General features: G+C 33.2%; 1 protein-coding gene, 1 long non-coding RNA gene, 1 other non-coding gene and 2 pseudogenes across 5 annotated transcripts; 4 read left to right on the top strand and 1 right to left on the bottom strand.

The window, feature by feature from the left end:
* Window positions 1-1,696: 1,696 nt before the first annotated feature.
* Window positions 1,697-4,019, top strand: LOC148760236 (uncharacterized). Of its 2 annotated transcripts, XR_016023169.1 has the most exons (4): window positions 1,697-1,841; window positions 1,961-2,351; window positions 2,427-2,705; window positions 3,868-4,019. It is a non-coding gene; the product is annotated as an uncharacterized LOC148760236 (long non-coding RNA). The 2 variants fall into 2 exon arrangements; XR_016023168.1 differs by having other exon boundaries at window positions 1,699-2,351; window positions 3,868-4,017.
* Window positions 4,020-5,258: 1,239 nt separating this feature from the next.
* On the top strand, window positions 5,259-6,065 carry LOC148760235 (7-methylxanthine methyltransferase 1 pseudogene; annotated as a pseudogene).
* A 4,882-nt stretch (window positions 6,066-10,947) lies between these two features.
* LOC148760234 (putative 7-methylxanthine methyltransferase 2) lies at window positions 10,948-12,624 on the top strand (annotated as a pseudogene). Its single transcript, XR_016023131.1, has 4 exons — window positions 10,948-11,022; window positions 11,116-11,509; window positions 11,595-11,864; window positions 12,260-12,624. The product of XR_016023131.1 is annotated as a putative 7-methylxanthine methyltransferase 2 (transcript).
* A 2,192-nt stretch (window positions 12,625-14,816) lies between these two features.
* Window positions 14,817-16,478, top strand: LOC148760233 (putative 7-methylxanthine methyltransferase 5). The gene is made up of 4 exons (XM_088810610.1): window positions 14,817-14,953; window positions 15,080-15,478; window positions 15,564-15,833; window positions 15,926-16,478. The coding sequence occupies exons 1-4, from the start codon at window positions 14,876-14,878 to the stop codon at window positions 16,271-16,273; spliced, it is 1,095 nt and encodes a 364-aa protein (XP_088666736.1). The 5' UTR covers window positions 14,817-14,875; the 3' UTR covers window positions 16,274-16,478.
* A 4,966-nt stretch (window positions 16,479-21,444) lies between these two features.
* Window positions 21,445-21,645, bottom strand: LOC148760232 (U2 spliceosomal RNA). Its single transcript, XR_016023284.1, has one exon. It is a non-coding gene; the product is annotated as a U2 spliceosomal RNA (small nuclear RNA).
* Between the last annotated feature and the right edge of the window lie 2,029 nt (window positions 21,646-23,674).

Genomic DNA, 23,674 nt, shown 5'->3' with positions numbered 1-23,674 from the left:
TTGCTTATGAGGAATTCAAGTCTTCGCTTAGGCAGTATCTTTGTCATTATATCTACTAACTGGTCTTTAGATGGACAGTACCGCACATTGACATTTCCTTGTTGTTCAGCATCCCTAATTGCATGGTGCTTAACTTGGATATGCTTTGTCTTACCATGAAAAACAGGATTTGGTTTGCTGCAGCAAGGTGAAAATTGGTAGGCTCCTTCATAAACCTCAATAACAAGCTGATTAGAAACATGATGTCAGGACGAGATGAGAAAGATCATTAAGTCTGCTACCACTCTTAGCAGAGAACCTCTCATTAACAGCAAGTGGAGTTGCAGATGGCTTACATTGATCCATGTGAAATCTTTTCAAGACTTCCATGATGTAACTCTTTTATGATAATATTATACCATCAACATTCTGCTTAATTCTGAGTTCCAAGAAGTAATTTATAGCCCCTATGTCAGTCATGTCAAATTCCTTAAACATTTTCTGCTTAAACTCATTCATGACAGCAACATCTCCTCCTGTAACCAACAAGTCATCCACATAAAGTGAGATAATCAAAGGAGATTTACCTTCAAGACTTAGTACATAGAGTGTAGCTTCATTACAACTCTTAACAAAGCCTTACTGTGTCAAATAAGTGTCGATCTTGTTGTACCATGATCCGGGGGCTTGCTTCAAGCCATATAAGGCCTTATGCAGTTTGTAAACTTTATTCTGATCAGAAGCTAATTCAAAACCTTCAGGTGGTTGAACATAGATCTCTTCCTGAAGCATTCCTTTGAGAAATGCAGATTTAATGTCCAGATGACATACATTCCAACCCATAGCAGCTGAAAGTGCAAGCAACAGACGTAATGTATCATATCTAGCCACTAGAGCATAGGTCTCCAAGTAATCAACGCTAGGAAGCTGATTGTATCCCTTCACGAAAGTATCTTGTGAAACTTTGTTTTCTCGGAACTAAGATGTCAAGTGATATTTTTTAATTTATATATATATTTGCTACAAATAAATTGAAAGTGACTTATTGAGAAAATTGGGTTTGGTAGAGATTTGTCTTCATATGACAGAATTAGACTTGATAATTCGTGTTTTGGTATCTTAAACTGTTTTGTGTAAATATGAGATATGAATAATTATACGAGTAAATACGAAGATAGCATGATTAATTAATCGTATCAAGATCTTAAACACATATACGAATATGTTTAATAAACGTATAGCATGACACGATACAGTTAACATGTTTATTAAATATGTCAAGTTAAATATTATACGGTACAACACGATTAATATAGTTAAAATTTATATAATTTATAATTTATTTATACAATTGATTCGATTAACACAATTAAAATGATTAAATTAAAATATGTATAAGTAAAATATAATTCTATTATTTAAATTTATAATAAAAAATTATAAATATCAAGTAAAATAAGGAGTGCGAAGCATGTCCCCAAAGAAAAGGATGGCACAAGCCATACAACAAAAGGAGAGATGATATTAAGCCCCACGTAGTGAAATTGTTTGTGTCGTTTTGCATGATAAGCTGGGAGAATTGAAAAATGTTTCCACCAATATTAAAAAGCGTGCCAGTGTCAGGATATCACATAATCACTAGAGAGAAAAGCAAAGCAATGGCGAGTTGCTTTGTGCTAGTAATTATATAAACCACACGAAGCAAGATGGTTTTTAAGTACTTGGGAGCATTCCAAGAAATACAGTTACTTTAGATTCCAAATGAGAGAAAAAAGAAATTATCAATGGAGGTGAAGGATATGGTCTTCATGAACAAAGGAGATGGAGAAAAACAGCTATGTCAAGATCGTGCAGGATTGATGGTCTCGACATGATCTTACCCTCTCTCTTTTGGATATGTTTACAAGTAATTTACTTGTTTACTTTTGCTATGGAAAGCTTGAGATTCTACTCAGTTCACAAATTTATCTTTAAATTGCAGCTAAAAGTGGCAGCCATAACCAAAACAAACAAGTAAATTACTTGTAAACATGTCCAAAAGAGAGAGGGTAGGATCATGTCGAGACCGTCAATCCTGCATTCTTAACATAGCAATTTTCTCCTCTCCTTTGTTCAGAGTATTTCCTTCACCTAAATTGATATTCTTTTTTTTCTCTGTTTGCAATCCAAAATGAGATGGGATTCTGTTAAATTATACTTAAAATATATATTTTTTGTTTATTTCTTTAAATAGCTATGTCAAGAGCTCGCTCCTAGTGGCCGTATGGTCTTGATGTTTAATGGACGGCAAACTGCCGATCCCGCAAACAAAGATAGCTGCTACAAATGGGATCTTCTTCCATGCCGAGGCCTTATCCTCCCTGGTTTCACAGGTAAAATGCCAAATTTTCACTTCTTTTTCAGTCAATAACGTTTGATTGTTTACTCAATTACCTGGCCATTTGTAGTTGTAGGGATTGATTGATGAAGAAAAATTAGGGTTCCTTCAATATACCCTACTACAATCCCTCCCAAGAAGAAGTTGAGTACTTGGCAGGCAAGGAAGGTTCTTTGACAACCGAGTTCATTGACACAATTGCACTGGGGATTGGGTGTCAAAATGGATGGTCGAGCCTAGAATCAAGAATCAAAGGCCACAGATGCTTTTCGGAGCCCATTTTGTCACATCAGTTCGGGGAGGAGGTGATGGACAAGCTATACGACAAGGCCACACACAAGGGCGGAGGGTAATGCAACAAAAAGGCTCCCCAAATATTTTAAAAATTATTATTATATATATATATATATATATATATAAATGGCTCCTCCAAAATTTTTTAGAATTATTTATTTATATATATGTTTTAATGGTCCCTTCAAAAATTTATGGAATTATTTGTTTACTATATATTTTTAATGGTTCTCTCAAAATAATATTTTATTTTATTATTAATATAAATAAAAAATAATAAAATGACCTCATAAACCTTACCTAACTTTACCCTAATTTAAGTTTCTTCACACCTCTTTTTCCCTCTTTCTTTTTCTCTTTTGTCATTTTATTTTTATTTTGGTCTGTTCTCTGTAACTCACCATTAAAACACATTTCATTATTCAAAAGAAATTTATGAGCTTCTGAGTGTGGATAAAGAATGATGGAAACCACTCACCATCATTATTTATATTTATATCTTTTATCTTTTTCTTTTTACTTATATTATTTAATTATTTATATATTTAATTATTGTGTAAAATCTTATATATCGTATTTAACTATTTATATTTTATACATTATAGTTTTATATTTAGTATTCTAAATTTAGATACAAATAAAATTAGAATATTAGATGTTGGCTGTACATTGATTAGTATCTAGTCTTAGGTTTTTTTATGTTAGTGGTCTCATGTGCTGCACTTCTTTTGGTTGTTGGGCGTTTTTGTTCTCTTTGAACCGTCATCAAGTTTTTCGAGTGTTTTTTTCATGTAATTGTATAAGTTTTCGAATAGTTTAGGAGTCTTTGGTCAATAAGAGATTCAATAAAAACACTTTTCACAAAAAAAAAAAGATTTGATTAAAGTACGAGTAAGTTCTAAATAATTTTTCTACACTTGAGTCATCAAGCCTCAATACTTCAAATTATGAAAAAGAGTAATATGAATCAAAGCGTCTTAGGTTCAATCTTGAAGAAATAGATGCTTTTCAAGTAAAATTTGATACTTGTAAAATTGCTGTAAGTTTTTCTTTTCTTATTTCTTTGATTTATATGTTATATAAAATTATTATCTATTATGAATCTTTTGATTATTTTTTAAGTTCAATGTATTAGTTTTAAAAATTTTTAATCCTTAGACCTTTCCCATTTTTAACCTCCCAATAAAAGTTGGCTAACTCTGTCTCTAACCACATAGATTCTTGTGGAGGATTACTCGCATGGAAAAGAAGCAACCAAGACTATTAGCATTGCTCTTGTGCTGAAAAAGAAAGAACTCTGACTTGAAGCTGGCAAAGAATCAGAACCAATGGCATAAATAATAGTATGAATTTGCTGTAAGGAATAAGGAGAAATATCAATTAACCATGTATAAGTCTTTAGATTAAGTAGAGCTATGACATGAAAGAATCTTGAAACTTTGTTTTTCTTGATACTAAGATGCCAAGTGGCATTTTTAATATATATATATATATATATATAATTATAATCATCGATTTTTTATAAATAAATTGAAAATGATTAGTTGGGGAAATTGGGTTTTGTAGAAATTTGTGTTGTGATATAGCACAACCTAAAACTATTTAATTTTGGCATATGCTTGCTGTAAATTGGCCTGCACCAAAATGAATTGGGCTAAAGGTGAGTTCTGTTTATTGGTTCCATTAATTTTGTGGTAATTGATGCTTAATTGGGCAAACCACCCGTAATTAGATGCTTTAGGTTAGCCTTTCTATGGCCTTATTGACTTTTAAAAAAGGAATAAACTTTATGCAAAAAGAACCTTTCATGGAATTTGGAATCCACCAATCCAAGCAATTATCTTTCCTATTTTATACTTTTTACCTTTTAATATTGATAATTAATGAATGTCACTTTTTGATAGAGATTTGTAAATGTGAAAAGGTAAATAGTATATATATATATATATATATATATGAGTTATTGTTTACGAGTATTTTAAAAAATTTTATATTACGTAATATATTTTGTCAACGTATTAAAATATATAAATGTGAATCAATATAATTGATATAATAATATTATTATAAATTTTCAACTGAAGATTAAAATCACTGTTGTGAGATCTTCGTTTTCTTTGTTAAGTTCTCACTTCTTGTTCTTATAATCTTTATGTGGAATTGTTAATAGTCAGGAGGTCTTAAGTCTTTTGTCCCAGCTCCCTCCCTTTGGGCTGCAGTTCTTTTTGTAATTATCTCATTATCAATAAAATTTATTGAATTGTTGAGAAAAAAATTATTATTATAAATAATAATATAATTAACTTTAAAAAATGCCATTCCATAACCAAACCCTTTCAAAATCAAATAATAATGAATGCCATTATTTACTTAGAGCCAACAAAGACAGCTTTTGACAATATTGTAAATGTGATTTCACCCCTTTTCCATCCCTTTGAGAGAAAAAGGCATATCAATGTGAAGAAATCTTGATTTACATAAAAAAAATTATAATATCATAAATATCATAGTATTTACAATTAAAAATTATAAATATCATAATATTTATTAAATATAATAAATTTCAATATCAATAAATATAAATCATCATAAAAATATTAATATTTATATGAATAAACAAATAAGTATTAACCACATATAAAAAATCAACCCTCGTGCAGTCTCTAAGGCATACCTTTCCCAGTTTCAAGTGGACTTCCTTTTGTTCTTGAAATGTTGATCTGCAGAGATGGTACCTAACGGATGCATCCTCTTCATAATTAATGGAAGGAAACTTGGGATCCCATAGGCAAAGAAAGCATCTACCACTTTGAAGTCCTATCCAAGAACATACCTTACCTGATTTCAAAGGTGAAATCTTACTAAATTTTATCTTTTCTTTTAATTATTATTCTATACATCGAGACTTGAATTTTTTAATTTCACAAATGGATTTATACAACTAAGATATGCTTATTTATTGATCGAGTTACTTAATTTGACATAAACTAACTCCTAGTGAATAGAATTAGTAGGGACTGATTGATGGGGAGAAATTAGATTCCTTCAATGCCAACCATCACTCCATCCCAAGAAGAAGATTAGGATTTAGTGGAGAAAGAGGGTTCTTTCACAGTTGAGTTCATAGACACAATCGAATTGGAGGTTGGAGGTGTATGGGCTAGTCTAGAAGTGAGAGCTAAAAACGTGAGAGCATTTTCTGAGTCATCGATCTCATACCAATTTGGAGAAAAAGTAATGGACGAGTTACATGATAAGGTGACAAAGATTCTAGTCGAGGATTACAAGCTGGGAAAACAAGCAACCATGAATGTAAGTATTGTTGCTGTGCTAAAAGAGAAAGACATTCGACCCTGAAACTTGTGTCATTCAGGGAATTAGATAGTAGTTTTAGTTTGCTAAGGAATAAGGTGAAACTGCCAAGTTGAGCCTGGCTTGGTTACATATTTTGATCAGGCAAAACACATGTACTAACCTATGATGTTGTTATGTTAGTGGTTATTATCATGGACTGCAAGCTTAAATGGAGCAAGTGTTGAAGGGTGTGGACAGTTGTAGCCTGTGCTATTCGAAGTGAAGGAGCTACTGGTAGGAGTACAAAGCAGGACAAAAATCTCCTGCCCCCTCCTTTATTGTCCCATATATAAATGTTAACCAAGTGTTTACTTGATGCCTGTAGAGTAAAATATGTTATTCTGTAACTAAATAAAAAGTAAATTAAACAATATTAATAATAAAATAATAATAAAATTAAAAACTCTTCAGCCCATCACTCATTTTTTTCACGCTTCCATCTTTCTCTTTGTAAATGGTGTCGGTTTCAATCATGATTTTTAATGTTATTTTTTTCAATCCTCCCAGCTCATCATGCAAAATAATTCCAGATCGTGGGCTTAATATCATCTTTCCTGTTTTGGAATGCGTTGTCCCATCTTTTTCTTTGGGAACCGTTTCGGATGAGCTGGGAGGATTGAAAAAAATGTCTTCACCTATTGCAAGATGTCAGGATATTACACAATCAATTTAGATTTGCAGACAGAGGAACAAAATAAAGTATGTTATCCCTGTAACTAAATAAGGCTGAATACGTGATGGGATGAAGATTCGTGTTGCAGATTAGTGCCGTCCACCGTTCAATTATTTGGCATGATGATATTAAGCCCACGTGGTGGAATTGTTATACATGATGATAAGCTAGGACGATTGAAAAAGAGAAACGTATCTAGCAATATTAAAAAGCGTGCCAGAGTCAGGATATCACATATATAATCAATACAGAGACCTGCAAAAGCAATGGCGAGTTGCTCTGTGCTAGTAATTATATAAACCACACAAAGCAAGATAGTTTTCAAGTGCTTGTGAGAATTCCAAAGAAATACAGTTACTTTAGATTCAAACAGACAAAAAAAAAAAATAGCTGTTGAGAAATTGCGGAATTGTCTCTAAAGAATTGCTCAAGATCTAACCCAATCAATAGAATAAAGAAAGAAAGAAATCAAGCACACCCATAAGAACACAAGAATTTACGTGGTTCGGTCTTTTGATGACCTACGTCCACGGGCACAGCAACAGAGAAAAATTCACTAAGAGAAAAATCAAGAGATTACAAGAACAGTCTCAAACTCATAACCCTTATCCCACGTACACCTAAGTCACTCTCTTTAAATCTAGGTGATAATTATTCTTTAACCCATAGGGTCCTTTTATAGTATCAAATACAATAACCTTATCCTAATATAATTAGGAATCTTATCCTAATATAATTAGGAATCTTATCCTAATAGAATTAGGAATTGTTATTCTAATCTAACTAGATTTAAAGACTATTTTGTAAGGTATACTAATTTAATTAGAATTAAACAATCCTAATTAAATCACAATTCAAGATTATCCTAACAAATCTCCACCTTAGGCTTGAATTCACCAAGCTCCACCTTACGAACCAATCTCTGTCGACACCGCCACTGCCCCAAAGGGCCTCAAGCACTACGAACATCGATTAAGTTCAAGCAATGCTTGAACTTTATCCCAGAAACTGACTTAGTTAGCATATCTGTCGGATTTTCATCTGTAGCTATTTTCTTTACTACAATCTCACATCTAGATTCTTGTCCGAAACAAAGATCACTAACCAAGTCTCGAAGCCATAAGGCCTCCTTCACAGTCTCGGTCATAGTCATATATTTAACTTCAGTTGTAAACAAAGCAGCTACTACTTTCCAACTGATCGCAGACCTTGAGAGAGTGAACACATACCCCATTCGAGATCTTTTACTATCTAGATCACCAGCAAAATCTGATTTGGAGAAGCCAACCACATTACGACTAATGTTTGCACCTCCTTCACACACTAAGCCAACTTCAATAGTAACTTTAGGTGTTTTCACAAGCTCCCATGTTTGATCCCAGTGTAGAGACTCAATCTTCTTAGAAGACTCGACATATATAATTTTCTCATGATAAAAGTAAGGCTCATCAATCTCTACTTCCACAAATAAAACATAAGAATCAAAATCACCATCAATACAAGTAATTCTTCGTTGAGATACCAATTCTTGTACCTCTTGCAATTCTTTCTGGATTTCACTATCATCTCGCACTGTCACAAGAGCATTGATTTCAAGCTCCACCTGCTTGCCAACTTCTTGGTTTAATGTGTTTGCAATTCTAGATTTTATCCCACAAAATAATGCAGACTTGTCAAAGGTAACATCCCGACTCACCATAAACTTGGGGAACTTACAATCAGTACACCACAATCGATAACCCTTCACCCCATATGCATAGCCTAGGAATATACACTCCGTCGCCCTCAACTCAAGTTTACCATCACTCACATGAGCATGAACAGGACAACCAAACACTCTCAATATAGAGTAATCAGCGGGCTTACCAGACCAACCTTCCTTGGGAGTCTTAAATTCAATTGCAGTTGATGGAGACCGATTTACCAAGTAACAAGCCTTGTTGATAGCTTTTGTCCATAATACTTTGGTTAGGCCAACATTAGAGAACACGTATTTTGCTCTCTCCAGAAGTGTTTTCTTCATCCATTCTACAATACCGTTTTGATGTGGTGTTTTGACGACAGTGTAATGTTTAATGATTTTTTCATTATTGTAGAATAGACCAAACTCACCTTTGCAAAATTCCAAACCTTTGTTTGTTCGAAAGCTCTCGATCTTTTTCTTAGTCTGTTTCTCGATCAATACCTTCCAATGCAAAAAGGTGGTTAACACTTCACTCATAGCCTTTAGAAGATACGTCCACACCTTTCTTGAAAAATCATCAACAAAAATCCACATGTATAATGATCCACCTTTTGATGCCACAGGATAAGGATCCCACAAATCTAAATAGATGTAGTTTACTGTACTCCTGGTTTGATGAGTTTTAGTGCTAAATTTCACTCTATGTTGCTCACAAAAATCTAGCTTTTCACTCTTTTGACCACACAGCAAACTACGCTTACTTAGTTTTCTAATCCCTCTCTCGCTCATATGACCAAATCTCATATTCCATAAACGTGTTACATCATCTTCAGGATCATTAGATGAGACCACAGAAACAGTTTCAATGACCGTGTTTCCCACTAGACAATAAAGGTCACCGGATAACTTGCCCTTCATGATAGTTAAGGCTCCTTTAGATACATTCAAGATACCATCATGGCCACTATATTTGTAGCCCTTCTTATCTAACAAACTCAAGGATATTAAATTCTTTTTCATGTCAGGGACATGTTTTACCTCAAGTGTTCTTACCATACCATCAAACATCCTGATTCGAATTGTGCCAATTCCAACAACTGAGAGAGAGAAATCATCTCCTAATTGTACAGTGCCCATATTAACAGATTGATAAGTAGTAAACCAATCACGCCTAGGACATATATGAAAGCAACAAGCCGAATCCAAGATCCATGTATCCATCAAGTTACAATTAGTAATTGCAAGAACATTATCAGTTTTCTCAAAAGTATCAAAGTCATCTCCAACCACGTTTGCAGTATTCTCAGACTTATTGAATTTTTCATCATCCTTGAATTTGGTACAGTCTTGACGAAAATGCCCTTTCTGACCACAATTCCAGCAAGTTTTCCCTTTTGCTCTAGATTTACCTTTTCTGTCTAAGCCTTTATCTTTACCTCTACCTCTATTTACAACCAAACCTTCTGCTTGATTTTCATTCCGAATACCACCAACTTTCTTCTTTAATTCCTTGGAATTTAAAGATGCCCTTACATCCTCGAAAGTGAGAGTGTCTCGGCCGTATAGCATAGTATCCACGAAGTTTTCATACGATGGAGGCAAAGAACATAAAAGAATTAAGGCTAAGTCTTCATCCTCAATTTTAACATCGATATTCTTTAAATCAAGAATAACTCTATTAAATTCATCAATGTGGGTATTAACGGACGTACCTTCACTCATTTTGAGAGTATACAATCGTTGCTTCATATAAAGCCGATTCGTCAAGGACTTGGTCATATAAATAATTTCGAGTTTAAACCACACTGCAGCAGCAGATTCTTCATCTGTGACTTCTCTTAGCACCTCATCAGACAAAGCAAGGAGAATAGCACTATGTGCTTTTTCCATAAGGTCATCTTTCTCACTATCAGATAAATTCGAGGGAAGATGCTCTTTTCCCTTTAGTGCCTTCAACAGTCCTTGTTGCACTAGCAATGCGCGCATCTTAACACGCCACAGGCTGAAATCGTTTTTTCCATTAAACTTTTCAATCTCATACTTGGTCGACGAAGTTGTCATAGCGAGATTCTGTCATAGCGAGATTCAGATTGACCCAAGACCTTGAAGCTCTGATACCAATTTGTTGGGAAATTACGAAATTGTCTCTAAAGAATTGCCCAAGATCTAACCCAATCAATAGAATAAAGAAAGAAAGAAATCAAACACACCCACAAGAACACAAGAATTTACGTGGTTCGGTCTTTTGATGACCTACGTCCACGGGCACAGCAACAGAGAAAAATTCACTAAGAGAAAAATCAGGAGATTACAAGAACAGTCTCAAACTTATAACCCTTATCTCACGTACACCTAAATCACTCTCTTTAAATCTAGGTGATAATTATTCTTTAACCCATAGGGTCCTTTTATAGTATCAAATACAATAACCTTATCCTAATATAATTTAGAATCTTATCCTAATAGAATTAGGAATTCTTATTCTAATCTAACTAGATTTAAAGACTATTTTGTAAGGTATACTAATTTAATTAGAATTAAACAATCCTAATTAAATCACAATTCAAGATTATCCTAACAATAGCAATGGAGGTGAAGGATATAGTGTTCATGAACAAAGGAGATGGAGAAAACAGCTATGTCAAGAGTGCAGGATTGACGGTCGGTCTCCACATGATCCTACCCCTCTCTATCTCTCTCTCACTCTCTCTTTACTTGTTTATTAATCATTTTACAAACTTTGCTTCAATGCAGCTAAAAGTGATAGCCAAAACCCAGCCGATAGAGCAAAAAGTAGTTCAATCTCTCTTCACAGGAACTCATTCAACCCCACTTCAAGTTGTTAACGTGGCTGACCTGGGGTGTGCTTTAGGTCCCCAACCTCTTGAATCCATGTCAATAGTGAGAGAGCATCGTGGAAAAATGCGGTGAATTGGGATGCGAAATGCCAGAAATCCAGTTTCACTTGAATGGTTTAGCCGGCAACGATTTCAACACACTGTTCAAAGGGTTATCCGTCGTTCAAGAGAAATATAAGAATGTTTCATGGTTTGCTATGGGTGCTCCTGGTTCCTTCCATGGCCGGCTTTTCACTCGAAACTCCATGCATCTTGCGTATTCCTGTTACAGCATACACTGGCTCTCCAAGGTGTGCCATTTTTTCTTTAATTTATTAGTATACTTTTCGCATAATACATCAACCTTGTATGATTGACTTCGGACGAATTTCCAAGGCACCAAAAATCACAAGCGAAGCAGGGTCACCATTGAACAAGGGGAAGATCTACATGTCTAAAACCAGCCCTCCTGCTGTGAGAGAGGCATATCTTTCCCAGTTTGAAGAAGACTTCTCTTCAGTCTTGAGATTCCGATCTCCAGAGCTGGCACCTGACGGCCGTATGGTCTTGATTCTTAATGGGCGGCAATCTGCAGATCCCACAGAGAAAGACATCTGCTACCTTTGGGATCTTCTAGCTGAGGCCTTATCCTACTTGGTTTCAGAGGTGAAATACCAAAATTTTCACCTAATCTATGCCTAATTAAGTTCTTTCATTATAATTGCAGAGATATATATAATTAAGTCTCAAAAGGGGGTGAAATGTTGTGATTAGGATTAACTACACATTTGGTATCCGAACAATGATCAAATATTCAATTCAGTATTTGAAATTTAAAATTTCGTGATTAGATACTTGATTTTATTTTCGTTATATAATTTTTAATTAAAATTAATCTTATTATTTAAATAAATATTGTGATAAAAAAATATTAATTAATAAGAACATGTCCAATATATAATCTACTTAACGAAATGTAATTCGGATAGCAAAAATGTAATTAACCTTCATGATTATTATATTTACTTAATTTTGATCTCAGTTTTGGTCCATACATATAGGGATTGATTGATGAAGAGAAATTAGACTCCTTCAATGTACCTTACTACAATCCCTCCCAAGAAGAAGTTGAGCGTGTGATAGACAAGGAAGGTTCCTTCACAACTGAGTTTAGTGACACGGTTGTGCTGGAGATTGGAGGTAAGAATGCATGGTCCGACCCAGGATTAAGAATTAAAGGCTACAGATGCTTTTCAGAGCCCATTTTGTCTCACCAGTTCGGAGAAGAAGTGATGGATAAGCTATTTGATAAGGCCGAAGAGATTCTAGCTGAAGATTACAATCAGGGAAAAGAAGCAACCAAGAACATCAGCATTGTTGTTGTGCTGAAAGAGAAAACAAATCAGACTTGGACTTAATTTCTGGGTCATCCAGGAAATTACATTGCAGAAAAGAATAAAAAGTACAATGATGTAACCATAACCTACACCTGATATTCAGTGACAGTAAAAGAACTTTTTCATGGGGTTTTCTTTCTTTTCCTCTTTTGGCCATCTGTTTGTAATTATAGAGATTGGAGAGAAGGATCTGGAGGGTCACAGGAGGAGATATGGCTATCAGGAGTATCAGGTGCTTGAAAAGAGTACGTACATGAGCTCACATTATCCTGGAGAAGAAATATTGTACAATCTGTGTGACGAGTTCAGTCAGAGATTGGTTCAGAGATTGCTGAAATTAGAAAGGATTGGCTTGTCGCACTAGCAACCATTTGGCCAGGACTTCGAAAGTTGCTTTTGCCCATGGGAGTGACATAGCGAGAGATGGTGACAGATTAGCTATATACATGTCCATCACACTGTCAAGGGGGGTCGCAAAACAATATATTATAAGTATGGGCATGAAATCACATTTAATAGGCTAAGCTATAATAGAACAACGAAACATATTGAAAAAGAGAACTAATGACAAAGCTACCACGAAGCTAAGAACGTAGTCTCACACTCCACACCATTATTAGCTAGCATGTCTGCAAAAGAAATCTTTTCCCGTAGAGAATGCTAAAAAATACCTCCTCCAAGAGCAACTCGAAGTGTGTCTATCTCATTAAACTCATGCCATATGATCCATTAAGCTTATCGTTGTTTACTCAATTCAGCTTGTTTGTTCTCATTGTTGGTCCATTTTGTAGGGACTGATTGATGAAGGAAAATTAGATTCCTTCAATGTACCCTACTACAATCCCTCCCAAAACGAAGTTCAGTGCTTGGTAGACAAGGAAGGTTATTTGACAACCGAGTCCATTGACACAATTGCACTGGATATTGGTCGAGCCCAGACTCAAGAATTAAAGGCCACAGATGCTTTACGGAGCCCCTTTTGTCACACCAGTTCGGGGAACAGCTGATGGACAAGCTATACGACAGGGCCACACAGATTCTGGTGGAGGATTACAAGCGTGGAAAAGAAGCAACCAAGAACATTAGCATTGCTATTGTGCTGAAAAAGAAAGAACTCTGATCTGAACTTAATATCTGGGTCATTCAGGAAAGAATTTGGCCAAAGAATCAGAACCAATGGCATAAATAATAGTATGACATGAATGTATCTTGAGACTTACTTTTTCTTGATACTAAGATGCCAAGAGGTTTTATTTTTAAGTATAATAATTTTTAAGATGATAAAATCTTATAAAAAAACGATGACTCAAAATGTTTTGTTTTTATCAAATCTAATAAAAAATGACAATTCAAAATGTTTTGTTTTCATTAAATCTAATAAAAAATGACATTCAAAATATTTTGGTTTTATGAAATTTTATAGAAAATGACTACTCAAAATATTTTGTTTTTAAAATGACAAAAATTTTTAATCTCGTAGAGAAATGGCTAGTTGCTTTATTTTTAAGTATAATAATTTTGAAGATGACAAAAAGTTTTGCTAAGATGATATGGATATTCTTCTTAAGAAACAAAACAGATATATCCATGTATATAAATTTTTGTCAATTGCCCATTTGATATTTGTAGTATAAAATATGTTACCTTTATAATCAAATAAAAATTAAATTAAATACTATTACTTCAAAAAATAAAATTAAAAAAACTCTTAATCTCATGAATTGATAAAACCCACTTAATCGAACCTTTTGTTCGATTTAATTGACTTAATAAAATTAACATATAAGAGAATTAACCGAATTTATAGATTAATTCAACCTTTGTCCAAATTTTGCTCACACCAGTACGATGATGTCGGGAGACGAAGTTTTCCAAAGAAAACGATGGGACAAGCCGTACAAAAAAAGGACAGATGACGTTAAGCCCACGTGGTGAAATTGTTTTGCACGATGAGCTGGATGCATTGAAAGATGTCTGAAGCAAGGAAGGCCATATCAAAAGGCGTGCCGGTGTTGGTCTTTCACACCATCAATACAGAGAAAAACATTGGAGGCCGTGAAGGAATAAATTAAATAAAAATTTGTAATTTATTCTTTAAAAAGCATGAATTTCATAAGTATAAACATGTACATATCCTGCAATTAAATAAAGAATAAATTAAATACTATTAATAAATAATAATAATAAAATTAAAAATAATAATAATGTCTCAAGCAAGGAAGGCTATATTTGAAAGCGTGCCAGTGTTATGATATTACACGATCAATACAGAGAAAAACGATGGAGGCCGTGAAGGACGTACTCTGCATGAACAACGGAGTAGGCGAAAATAGCTATGTTAAGGCTGAAGCACTGACGGTCTCGATATGATCTTATGCCCTCTCTCTCTCTCTCTCTCTCTATATATATATCTTTTTACTTGTTTGTTTTGGTTATGGAAACCTTGAGTTTCTAATCATTTTACAGATTTTTCTTTTATTGCAGATAAAAGTGATGGCCATAACCAAGCCGATAGTTCCAAAGGCTGTTCAATCTCTCTTCACAGAAACTGATCATTCAATCCCACTTCAAGTTGTTAACGTAGCTGACCTGGGGTGTGCTGTAGGTCCCCAACCTCTTGAATTCATGTCAACAGTGATAGAGAGCATCTTGAAAAAATGCGGGGAAATGGGACGCGAAATGCCAGAAATCCAGTTTTTCTTGAATGATTTAGTCGGAAACGATTTCAACACACTGTTCAAAGGGTTGTCTGTGGTTCAAGAAAAATATAAGAAGGTTTCATGGTTTGCTATGGGTGCTCCTGGTTCCTTCCATGGCCGGCTTTTCCCTCGGAACTCCATGCATCTTGTATATTCCTGTTATAGCGTACACTGGCTCTCTGAGGTGTGCCACTTTTTCTTTAATTTATTACTACTTCTCGCAAAATACATCAACCTATATGATTAACGACTTTGGACGAATTTTCAAGGCACCAAAAATCACAAACGAAGCAGGGTTACCATTAAACAAGGGGAAGATCTACATGTCTAAAACCAGCCCTCCTGCGGTGACGAAGGCATATCTTTCTCAGTTCCAAGAAGACTTCTCTTCTCTCTTGAAATTCCGGTCTCAAGAGCTGGCACCTAATGGCCGTGTGGTCTTGATTTTCAATGGACGTCAAACTGCAGATCCCACTAACAAAGATACCTGCTACACATGGGATCTTCTTGCTGAGGCCTTATCCTACCTGGTTTCACAGGCAAAATGCCAAATTTTCAACTCTTTTTTAATCTGACTTTTGATTGTTTACTCAACTGGGCTGGTTGTTCTAATTGTTGGTCCTTTTTGTAGGGACTGGTCGATGAAGGAAAATTAGATTCCTTCAACGTACCCTACTACAATCCCTCCCAAGAAGAAATTAAGTACTTGGTAGACAAGGAAGGTTCTTTGACAATCGAGTTCATAGACACAATTGAACTGGAGATTGGGGGTCCAAATGGATATTGGTCGAGCCCAGAATCAAGAATTAAAGGCCACAGATGCTTTACGGAGCCCCTTTTGTCACACCAGTTCGGGGAACGGCTGATGGACAAGCTATACGACAAGGCCACACAGATTCTGGTGGAGGATTACAAGCATGGAAAAGAAGCAACCAAGAACATTGGCATTGCTGTTGTGCTGAAAAAGAAAAAACTCTGACCTGGAGCTGATTTCTGGGTCATTCAGGAAAGAATTTGACCAAAGAATCAGAATCAATGTCATAAATAATGGTATGAATTATGGTGTTTATTTGGATTTATGCAGTGTGCTGGTTAGACGATTTGTACTAAGTCTTCGCTGTTTCTTGGTTATGCCAAGATTTTGTATCAAATTCTTGATAATAAAATCTTTATCTTTGATTGAAAAAAAAAAAATAATGGTATAATCTTGTGAAACTTTCTTTTTCTTGGTATTAAGATGTCAAGTGACATTTTTAATCTATATATATATAATTATATATCTATTTTCTATAAATAAATTGAAAGTGACTTATTGAGAAAATTGGGTTTGGTAGAGATTTGTCTAATGATATTACAAAACTAGATCTGATAATTCGTATTTTTGTTTTTTAACTGTGTTGTGTTAACATATGATTTTAACAATTATATGAGTAAAGATAAACACAATATGATTAATTAATTGTATCAATATCTTAAAGATATACACGGATATGTTTAATAAATATGTAATACCATATGACACGACTAACACATTTATTAAGTGTGTCAAGTTAAAATTTATACGACACAATTAATATGATTAAAATTTATGCAATTTATAACTTGTTTACACAATTGATACGATTGATATGATTAAATTAAAATATTTACAAGTAAATTATAGTTCTATTATTTAAATTTACAACAAAAAAAAATTATAAACATGATAATATTTATCAAATATAATAAAATTCAATATTAATAAATATAAATCATCATAAAAATATTAGTATTTACGTGAATCAATAAATAAGTATTTTTCGCGTGTCAGAAACAAACCAATCACAAAGGCATACCTTTCTTAGTTTCAAGAGGACTTCCTTTTGTTCTTGAAATGTCAATCTCCAAAGGTGGTACCTAACGGGCATATCCTCTTCATAATTAATGGAAGGAAACTTGGGGATCCAACAGGCAAGGAAAACATCCACCACTTTGAAGTTCTATTCAAGGCCATATTTTACATGATTTCAAAGGTGAAATCTTATCAAATTTTACCTATTTTTTAATTATTATTTTATACATCGAGAGTACTATTTTTTAATTTCACAAGCGAATTTATACATTTAAGATATGCTTATTATTGGTTGATTTAAGAAGTAATGGACAAGTTATATGATAAGGTGGCATAGGTTCTTGTCGAGGCTTACAAGCTAGGGAAACAAACAACCATGAATGTTAGTGTTGTTGCTATGATGAAAAAAAAAGACATATGACCTTGAAATTTATGTGTCATTCATGGAAGTAGTAGTTTTATTATGCTAAGAAATAAAATGAAAGTGCCAATTGAGCTTGACTTGACTTACATATTTTGATCAGGCAAAGTACATGTATTGACCTATGATGTTATTATGTTAATGGTTATTATCATGGACTGCAAGCTTAAATGGAGCAAGTGTTGAAGGGTGTGGACTGTTGCAGCTTGTGCTATTCAAAGAGAATGAGCTATTGGAAGGAGTACGAAGCAGGGCAAAGGTTAGGGATGTCAATAGGTACCCTATTATAGGGTACCCTCGGGTACCCGACCTGATTAAATCGGATTAGGGTATCCAATAAACAGGTTCGAGTAGGGTTCGGGTATCACTCTTAGGGTACCCGTTACTCGAACCCGATTATGTTATATTCGGGTTTGGTGGGTACCCACCCCAAACCCGTTTACAACTACCCGTTTATATTTTTTTATTATTTAAATAATTGAATAAAATTGATGCTGATTGGATTTGAACCCAGGTAAGGAAAAAAGATAACCAAAGTATATACCATCTTGACCAACAATTTCTTTTGTTAAATGTTAACAAATATATTAAAAATATAGTTAGTTAAATTATTAATGTGATGACATTAATATATATAAATAAAAAAATTGTTAGATTACCTAAGAAGAAGATTTTAATAATTTTTTAATTTAATTGAGTTTTTAAATGAGTTAGGGTAATTATGGGGTAATAAAAATGTAATAGGATTAGGGTTAAGGTAGTAATTTTAAAATTATTCGAGTAGTTAATAGGGTTAGGGTAGTTGATTTTTTATAGGGTTAGAGTTCGGGTACCTCAAAATTATAGGGTACCCGACCCGTTGACATCCCTAACAAAAATTTGCCGCCCCCTCTTTTCTTATCCTCGTATATATTTTTTAACTAGCTCTTTACTTGATGCTTGCAGCGTAAAATATGTTATCCCTGTAATTAAATAAAGAGTAAATTAAATACAATTAATAAAAAATTAATAAAATTAAAAACACTTCATCGCATCACTTATTTTTTCATTCTTCCATCTTTCAATAATGGTTTTCCTCTTTTGGAAATGGTGTCAGTTTCAATCATGATTTGTAATTTTAATTTTAATTTTTCAATAATTAAACATTATCAATAATGTTTAAGACATGCAACTGAAGTCATATCTTTCATCTCATTTCTTGTCAAAGGTTCTCTTTGTAAAATAGGAATTTGTGGCATTTGAGCTTATATATATACAAATAAAAAATTGATTAAGTATTATAATCTAAAATAAAAAATACATTTGTTTATAAAATATATAAAATTTACTTGTAATAAATCCACCATGCTTGTGATAGTAGACTGATGGATGTCAACATGAGTTTGCTGTCAAATATTCAATTATGTAAGTGATATATAAAATATAAAATTTAATTTTATTATTATAATATTTTTAATTACCTAGACAAATTGAAATGGTTGAGTATGTTGATTGAATCTACTAGCAGCACTATGATACCAAGTATAAGCAATTTGGCTTGATTCCTATGAAATTATTAGAATAAATACATAGTTATATAGATTAGAAGGAAATTATAATTATAAAATAAAATCTAAACATAATATATAACGATACTAAAAATTTATTACCCTTATCTCTTGAACTAGTGGAGTCTTTACCAATTTGTCAATTTGGCATCTCCTCTTTCTTTTAGCTATTTTCAAAGCATTTTTTGGTTGACAATATCATTTATCTCCTTTACTTTTAAGTTTACATTTGATTTTCTTTATTTTTTTGTTTTCTTTATCACCATGCCCACTTCATCAAATTGAGAAGCTTGTTTTCCATCCATAGAGTTTTGAGACTCTTCAATTGATAATTGTTTCAAAACTATCTCAACTTTGCTTAATGTCTTTTCTCCATCACTTATAATCATATTAAATGATTGCTCACTCATTGTAGCTCTTGATGCTAAATTAGAATACTATCTAAGTAAAACTTTGTATTGAGTACTTACATCTAGGATCATTTAATCTAATAGATACAAAATAATTTATCATAACTCTAATCTTCATTTCTTTGATCAATCTTTTTAATATATATTGATCTTTAACTCGTTTAAAATTTTATTATAAAAAACACCTTTAAACTATGAACACATAAGATATCGACAAATATAAATCTTTTAAAGATATTACACAATCAATTTAGATATGCAGTCACAGAAAAACAAATAGAAACCATCAATTGAATGGTGGACCGCACTAACTTGGGACAAAAATCTTTTGCACCATGTATAAGTTTTTGTTAATTTGGTGGGAAACATCACATGGATCCTCCCAGACTAGTGTCGTCATATATGGCTAAAGGGGGCTATCAAATCTCATAGAAAACGATGACTCAAAATGTTTTGTTTTTATCAAATCTAACAGAAAATGACAACTCAAAATGTTTTGTTTTCATCAAATCTAATAGAAAATGATGATTCAAAACGTTTTGTTTTTATCAAATCTCATAGAAAACGACGATTCAAAATATTTTGTTTTTAAGATGACAGAAATTTTTAATCTCATAAAGAAATGGCTGTTGCTTTATTTTTAAGTATAATAATTTTTAAGTTGACAAAAATTTTTGCTAAGATGACATGGATATTCTTGCTAAGAAACAAATCAGATGTATCCATATATATAAATTTTTGTCAGTTGCCCATTTGATATTTGTAGCGTAAAATATGTTATCTTTATAATCAAATAAAAATTAAATTAAATACTATTACGTAAAAAAAAAAAATTAAAAAAACTCTTAATCCCATGAATTGATAAAACCCACTTAATCGAACCTTTTGTTCGATTTAATTAACTTAACCAAATTAGCATATAACAGAATTAAACCGAATTTATAGATTAATTCGACCTTTGTCCAAATTCTGCTCACACCAGTACGATGATGTCGGCAGATAAAGTTTCCCAAAGAAAACGACGGGACAAGCCGTACAGAAAAAGGACAGATGCCCTTAAGCCCACGTGGTGAAATTATTTTGCATGATGAGCCGGAAGCATTGAAAGCTGTCTCAAGCAAGGACGGCCATATCAAGAGGCGTGCCGGTGTTGGTCTTTCACACATCAATACAGAGAAAAACATTAGAGGCCGTGAAGGAAATACTTCTATAGGAATTTTAATTATATATGAATTTTATTGCAGGACAAAAATCTTTCCCCTCGTTCCTGTCTTACATATGAATTTTAATTGTCTAATTAATGCCTATAGTGTAAAACATGTTATCTTGTAATTTATTCTTTAAAAAGCATGAATTTCATAAGTATAAACATGTACATATCCTGCAATTAAATAAAAAATAAATTAAATATTATTAATAAAAATGTCATTTAAAAATTTAGTATGATCTTGATTCTTAATGGGCGGCAATCTGCAGATCCCACAGAGAAAGACATCTGCTACCTTTTGGATCTTCTAGTTGAGGCCTTATCCTACTTGGTTTCAGAGGTGAAATACCAAAATTTTCATCGAATCTATGGCTAATTAAGTTCTTTCATTATAATTGCAGAGATATATATAATTAAGTATCAAAAGGGGGTGAAATGTTGTGATTAAGATTAACTACACATTTGGCATCCGAACAATGATCAAATATTCAATTCAGTATTTGAAATTTAAAATTTCGTAATTAGATACTTGATTTTATTTTCGTTAAATAATTTTTAATTAAAATTAATCTTATTAGTTAAATAAATATTGTGATTAAAAAAATACTAATTAATAAGAACACGTCCAATATATAATCTACTTAACGAAATATAATTCGGATAGCAAAAATGTAATTAACTTTCATGATTATTATATATATATATATATATTTTTTTTTTTTTTCTTCTTTCAAGGTGGGTGCGCCAGGCCTAAGCTGCAGTGCAACGCTTGGGCGACGCGCGAGAACCCCAGCAGCAAGCTACTTGCATGGGCTCTCCACCTTAAAAAATTAATTTAATATCATGTGGATCAATGGCCCACGTATCAGATATTAAACTGATAAGAACAGATACTACACTTGGTCTTAGCTTAACGGTTGTGCTGGAGATTGGAGGTAAGAATGCATGGTCCAACCCAGGATTAAGAATTAAAGGCTGCAGATGCTTTTCAGAGCCCGTTTTGTCTCACCAGTTCGGAGAAGAAGTGATGGATAAGCTATTTGATAAGGCCGAATAGATTCTAGCTGAAGATTACAAGCAGGGAAAAGAAGCAACCAAGAACATTAGCATTGTTGTTGTGCTGAAAAAGAAAACAAATCAGACTTGGACTTAATTTCTGGGTCATTCAGCAAATTACATTGCAGAAAAGAATCAAAAGTAATGGGATAAATAATAGTATGACATGAATGTACCTTGAGACTTAGTTTTTCTTGATACTAAGATGCCAAGAGGCTTTATTTTTAAGTATAATAATTTTTAAGATGACAAAAGTTTTTACTAAGATGACATGGATATTCTTGCTAAGAAACAAATAAGATGTATCCATATATATAAATTTTTATCAATTGCTCATTTGATGCTTGTAGTGTAAAATATATTATTTTTATAATCAAATAAAAATTAAATTAAATATTATTATTTAAAAAAAATTAAAAAAACTCTTAATTTCATGAATTGAAAAAACTCACTTAATTGAACTTTCTGTTCGATTTAACTGAATTAACCAAATTAGCATATATAACTGAATTAATCGAATTTATAAATTAATTTGACCTTTGTCCAAATTCTGCTCACACCAGTACGATCGATGTATGCAGATAAGGTCTCCAAAGAAAAGGATGGGACAAATGATACTATAAAAGTAGGGACGATATTAAGTCCAGATGCTGTAATTGTTTGTGTCGTTTTGCATGATGAGCTGTCACGATTGAAAAATGTCTAATAAAGGAAGGGTTTATTGAAACACCTGCCAGTGACAGGATGTCAGATAACTAACCCAGAGAAAAATAAAGCAATGGCCAGTTGGTTTGTGCTAAAGGGGCTAACTTGCATGTGAACGAATCAGAAGGATGTGGTACAACTCGGTCACATATCCTAGCTCATCAGAAACGTGTGTCCCAAAGAAAATGATGGGACAAGCCGTACAAAAAAAGGACAGATGACGTTAAGCCCACGTGGTGGAATTGTTTTGCATGATGCGCTGGGAGGATTGAAAGATGTCTCAAGCAAGGAAGGCCATATTAAAAGGCGTGCCAGTGTTGCTCCATTTGGGATCTTATAGCTGAGGCCTTATCCTACTTGGTTTCAGAGGGGAAATATCAAAATTTTCACCTAATCTATGGTTAATTAAGTTCTTTCATTATAATTACAAAGATATATATAATTAAGTATCAAAAGGGGATAAAATGTTTTGATTAGAATTAACTACATATTCGGTATCCGAACAATGATCAAATTTTCAATTTAGTATTTGAAATTTAAAATTTCGTAATTAGATATTTGATTTTATTTTTAAAAAATTATGAAAAAAAGACCTCATGATAAAGTGATTTTAAAAATAATCACCTATATAAAATTATCTGTTTTTAGTTAAAAAGAAACATGAGTAGACCAAAATACTCTTAAAAACATAGTTTCAAATTAGAGTCCCGATATCTCCCTCCCGTCAGAGAGAAAATAGAAATAAATAAGTGTTCAACTGTTTGAGCTCGGTCATCTTTCTCTCTCAACTCTCTGAACTGTCTCAACTCTGCTAACTCTCTGTTAAGCATCATCATCGTCCGCTCTCTCAAATCTCTGAATTGTATGAGCTTTGTCAACTCTCTGTTGAGCACTATCGTCATCGAGCTGGAGTTTATTTCTCGGCATTTGACCATATTGTCGTAGATTAACAGACCCTATAGGAGAGATGACATCAAGGTACCTGTTATTGGATTTATTGCTGCAACACACTTAAATTTCTAAAATATTTGGTGTAAATTAGAACATGAATTAGAAACATTGCCCAAAGTTGTTACACGCCATGCATCTATAACATGTGTTAACATTATTTTAGCATGTCATGACATTGGTTATTTTAGCTGTCAACGCTGGCGTGTTACAACACTTTACGTTATATGCATGGCGTGTTACAACATTTTACGT

Source organism: Theobroma cacao, chromosome 10 (assembly GCF_053813885.1).
Source record: "Theobroma cacao isolate CCN51 chromosome 10, ASM5381388v1, whole genome shotgun sequence".
In the NCBI taxonomy this organism is placed as follows: domain Eukaryota; kingdom Viridiplantae; phylum Streptophyta; class Magnoliopsida; order Malvales; family Malvaceae; genus Theobroma; species Theobroma cacao.
The sequence above is the reverse complement of the archived record's forward strand: the minus strand, read 5'-3'. Positions and strand labels throughout refer to the sequence as shown.

What these genes read in the sequence shown, in the direction of transcription:
- LOC148760233 (XM_088810610.1), top strand. Translation starts at nt 14,876, where the DNA reads ATGGAGGCCGTGAAGGACGTACTCTGCATGAACAACGGAGTAGGCGAA. An exon ending in GCGTACACTGGCTCTCTGAG is followed by an intron (nt 15,479 to 15,563) that starts GTGTGCCACTTT and finishes CGAATTTTCAAG; the next exon opens with GCACCAAAAATCACAAACGA. An exon ending in TATCCTACCTGGTTTCACAG is followed by an intron (nt 15,834 to 15,925) that starts GCAAAATGCCAA and finishes TCCTTTTTGTAG; the next exon opens with GGACTGGTCGATGAAGGAAA.